This window comes from Monocercomonoides exilis (genome assembly GCF_001643675.1).
Source record: "Monocercomonoides exilis strain PA203 chromosome Unknown scaffold49-690789, whole genome shotgun sequence".
NCBI classification, from domain to species: Eukaryota; Preaxostyla; order Oxymonadida; family Polymastigidae; genus Monocercomonoides; species Monocercomonoides exilis.
Window position 1 is genome coordinate 559,436 of NW_027150594.1, and position 4,858 is coordinate 564,293.

The 4,858-nt window shown below is 44.6% G+C and overlaps 1 protein-coding gene across 1 annotated transcript; it reads right to left on the reverse strand.

Moving 5' to 3' along the window:
- Positions 1-1,458: 1,458 nt before the first annotated feature.
- Positions 1,459-4,805, reverse strand: MONOS_18155 (uncharacterized protein; the record flags this gene model as incomplete). Its single annotated transcript, XM_067871146.1, has 1 exon — positions 1,459-4,805. The coding sequence occupies one exon, from the start codon at positions 4,803-4,805 to the stop codon at positions 2,025-2,027; it is 2,781 nt and encodes a 926-aa protein (XP_067721153.1). The 3' UTR covers positions 1,459-2,024.
- Between the last annotated feature and the right edge of the window lie 53 nt (positions 4,806-4,858).

Consider the following 4,858-nt stretch of genomic DNA (forward strand, 5'->3'; position numbering starts at 1 on the left):
TCAATAAAATGGCAACACCAACAAATTGCAGTGAATCAATCAAATTTGTCCCATTTGTTTGAAAACACCATTGATGCAGTAATTTTGTTGATTTGTCACATTCATTATATATTTTTATAAAAAACCAATCCATCAAACGGGTTTTTTATTTATTGTAAATTACCCAAAAAGTTTATCCACAGTGCAGTTAATTTTGAAGAAAATGATTGAAGTGCTATATTTTTGCCTCAGACGTTTTCGATAAGAAAAAAAAATAAACAAGAAAATTATCGATCAAAAACAAAGACTGGAAAATTTTCAGTTATTTCTTCAAAAGAGATATTTTCATCTTTTTGATAATAAAAGATTTTGTCAAAGTCCAGCTTTTATTAAAAATCACAAATAATTTCAAAAAAAATTTTTTTATTGTTTGAAATGATTTGAATAAAAAATAAATAAGAACAAGTGCCCCAATGAAAAAGGAGACAAATAAAAGTATTGCTCACATATGTTGGTGATTGCCCTCAAACAGTTGAGATCGAAGTTCAACTGCACTTCCTTGTTGTGGGCATATGTGGCAAAATGTGGTGTTTTTTGAATGTGTTTCCACTGACAAATGCTGTCATTGGAAGAACATTTTTCAGCCTATTATTAGTTGTGATATAATAACAAACACATTGACTGTTGAGGAAGATGTTCTTATCCCACATTGAAAATTCTTTGTCAAATTGTCTTTTCAGTTGAAGAAATGGAATAACAAGATTTTGCCAATGTTTTTTTCCCCTCAGAAGCGATAAAAGCCATTGACACACTAATCAATACCATTGGGGACCATCACAAATCCTTAATATTTCAATCCATATTTATTGTGTGTGCTAATTTTGCTTGGCAATGAGCATTTGTTCCATTGTGTTAGCGATACAACTCCCACAAAATCAACAAACGCAGCAATCATTCACATTCATCTGGCATTCCAACGCTCAGTGGCCTTTGACAGGAAGCTCATTGAGGCAAACACAATCAACCACAGATTCAACAACTCACAATTTTGTGTGTATGTGTGTGTGTGCAATGGCACAAACAACAAGATGTTTCCCTGCTTTGGAAAAAGAATATCTTCTCTCAGCTGGGAAAAAAAAAGAAGAAGAAGAAGAAATGCCAATAAAAGAATATTTCTTTCTTTCTCATGTTAATTCGATTGCATTCTTGATTGGAACGGTATTTGAAGCAGTTGGACGACTGATGATGGCCATTCATCAGGAGGAGACAAGATGCAGAAAATATCTTTCCCAACTTTTGTGGGGATGTGTTGAGCCTTGCCCGGCTACTCAGAAACAGACTTGGCTGACAGCACCCGAACAGCAGAACAACAGCTCTCCAGCAAATACGTCCAAGTCTTTTGCCCTCCCCGTGCTTCTTTCGTGGTCAATGGGCATTCCAGACACCAAGCACCACAAAATTATGAATGACTTCGACTGCTTTTACAGATGCTGAATATCGAGTTTTCTTCTTGTTTTTCTTTGAAATGGAAAAAAAAAAAAAAGAGAGAAATGAAACAGCAGCAACTGGGCAGTTCTTGTCCCATCCTGCAAATGCTTCATATTGTGAATATGGATACAACCATACAAAAATACACATATAAAATAAACAAAATTATTCCAACAACAACTGAAAATGGAATATGAAATGTTTTGTCCGAAGCAATGCTGTGCTGATCAGTGTTCGGCCATGTGGGCATTGCCGCTTTTCCCAGCATGCAGCATGCAGCATGCACCTGGCCAAGCATCCACAACACAACGGGCAACAACCAATCATTGCTCCCACGGGTTCAGAGAAGCCTTCTGGCTTCACTCGTCCTCCAATGGCCATTGTGTTGTCTGCACCAGGGTTTCTTTTTCTTTTTCTTTTTTCTTTTCTGAATCAACTCTATTTCTGTGCTGTTCAAAAATGTTGAACACGTTCAAAGTTTTCCAATGAATGCTCCAACTCCTCTTGTCTTATTTTTTTATTTCATTATTCTGCTCTGCTCTGCTCTGCTCTCCTCATCATTTGCCATTCGCCTCATCCTTCACTTCCTCTTGCTTCTTCATGTCTCTGGATCTGTTGCCAATGTCTGTCATGCTGGTCATGCATGTCGTGCTGTTCATGCTGGCTCCACTGGCCATGATGGCCAAGCTGGTGCTGCAGGCCTCCTCCGACTCCTCTTCGTACCCGATCGCATCTGTCATCGTGAGCACTGCTGCACCCGGAGGGAACAGTTTGATCAGCTCCCGCTTCACATCTCCCAGCGTCATCCGATCCTCTGCCTCATAACGCAGGCACCCACCCACAACCCCTCTCACACGCGACCCCTTCGCAACACCCATCCCCACCTTCTCTCCTCGCACAATCATGCTCCCTGCTGCCTCTCCCGAACACTCCCCAAACGGGATCTGCAGCGTCACACACTCCCACACCATCATCCCAACAGAAAACACAACCGTCTTCTTCGTCGCATGCTTCCTTGTTCCATTCAGCAGCTCTGGCGCCTTCCACCTCATCCACTCCTTTCTGCTGTCTTCCTCATCCTCAAATGCCGATGAGGGCAGAGAGTCTCTGTCATCATCATCATCACTTGTTGATGTGACAACAGTTGACGAAGAGATGGAGGATGAACCAGAATCTGAAGAAGAGCAGTCGGAGTGGAGGGCAATGCAGATGACCATATGTTCTGAGAACAACACAATGTGGGGACTCAGATTGGTAAGAGATTGAAGTGGATTGTTCATTTCATCAAACGAGTGGAGTGCAAGATTGGCCACCCAGAACAGGATCTGAGCAGCCGTCACCTCCCTCTCCTGGAGAGTTCCGATTGCCATCTCTTTCTTCTCATTTTTCCCATGAAGAAGCATGAACAATGAATCCCTCAGATCCACAATCAGCTTCTCATGGGGAGACGAGCAGGCCATTGCATCCACCAGATTCGACATCGACGATGTGGTTGGGCACAGACTTTCCGATCGAACAAATGTGGATTCTGTGTCTAATGTGTCTGTGGTAGAAGTGGATGAAATGGATGGCGATGGTGTTCTCTTCCTCGATATATCATCTTCTTCCTCATCAACCTTCTCCAGCATCCATTGAGGGATCTTGTCTGAATCTCTTCCCAAAATGTATTCTGTGGAGCCACACTCACTCAGCAAATGTTCTGATGATTCGGAATGCCCCAAGCTTTTCTCATACACCCTCTTCTTGATCCTTTCATCGTTCTTCTTCTCTGCCTCCCTCTCTGCTCTCCTCCACTGCTCCTCAGGAGACATCTCCATCGTCACCATTTCAAACGCCTTCGGATCTTTCCTCACTGTGTCTTCCACAATCACTTCAAGCTCTTTTGTTCTTCTCTTTTGCTTTTTCCAACGAACAATAAAGGATATTGCGACGATGAGAACAATAAATAAAATTACAACCAAAATAATTATTATCACGGTTGAAGAAGAAAACTTTCCATTTCCTCCTTCAACAGTCCTTTCGTCTCCATTTCCTTTCGGCTCACTCTTGTTCTGCAAAATGAATGCCTCTGTGTGCGACGGCGCAGACATGTTCCCAAACAGAATGCTCACCCTCACCTCTGCCTCCTCTCCTCCCCATCCCACCTTCTCCATTTCTGCCCAGTGCCTCACCTCCCTTTCGCTCTCGAAATCCTCTTCCTCAAACATGTGCTTCTCCACATACTCCACATCCCCCACCACTCCCACCACCTCAAACCCCAGAGAGCACGGCAGCAGCACCCACCCCTTGAACCTCAGCTCCACCATGCCTCCCACCTCTCCTGTCTCCTCTGTTTCCACCTCCCTCAGATGTGGGATGAAGAATGCCGACTTCCTTTCCGAGGCGAGCCCTCCCATCTGGCACCCCTCTCCCACCACCCACAGCGAGTCATCTTCCTTCCACCCATCTCCTCCTTTCAGACTCACCACATCCACTCTCCCACCTTCTGTGCACACCACATTCCGCCGAGCTGACACATATTTCGCAGAACTCCCCTTGTTGTTCCAAAACTCCCCTCTTTCGATCGTTGCACTTCCCCCTGCAACAGATAGCGCCCCAGCCTCTGAGTTGCAGATTGTCGAGTCCTTCACCACAACTGTGCTGTTGACCCCACAAATCTGCGATCCGTTCCACCAGCAGACCTCCTCCCCTTGCTCAAGAGGGCTCCCTTGTGCTTCGTTGCTCCATCCCCCATCAACAACACAACTCGAGCACACAATGTTTGTGCATGATACAAATGACATCACTGTTCCAATATTTGAAGCCGATGAAGAAACTTCCGAATGAAATGATGATGATGAACATGAATCGAACAAGCAGTTGTCCACACAGATGCAATTGTTGCTGTTCGCCATGGACAGAATGCTCTGCTTGTGGGCAGCACTGGAAATGTTGCTGAATGACGAGAAAAGGATCGAGAAGTTGTGATCTGCACCATTGCTCTGCTCACCTTGTATTTGCCCTTGCCCTTGCACCTGGCTGCCCATCACCATCATGCATCCACTTCTCAGTCGCACATGCGATGCCGAATAATTGAACAGCATCATCGAAACATCGTCTGCCACGCTTATCCCATCTGCCTCGATGTCTGTGTTTTGCACAGCAAGATGCGACACATTCAGCGAGCTGTTCCGGCATGCAATCAGCTTTTGCGCCCTCGTGTTTCTTATCTTGCATTGATCAAAAGAGCATCTCGTATTTTCGCACTCCATCAAAGTCATGCATCTCCCCTCTGAGATACCACTGCTCGACTCAAAACTGCACAACACCAAAGACACAGTCCCCATCCCTATCCGCATCAGAGTTTCGTGTGCAGACGGGAATGGCACGGGATACGAAAACAGGATGAGCT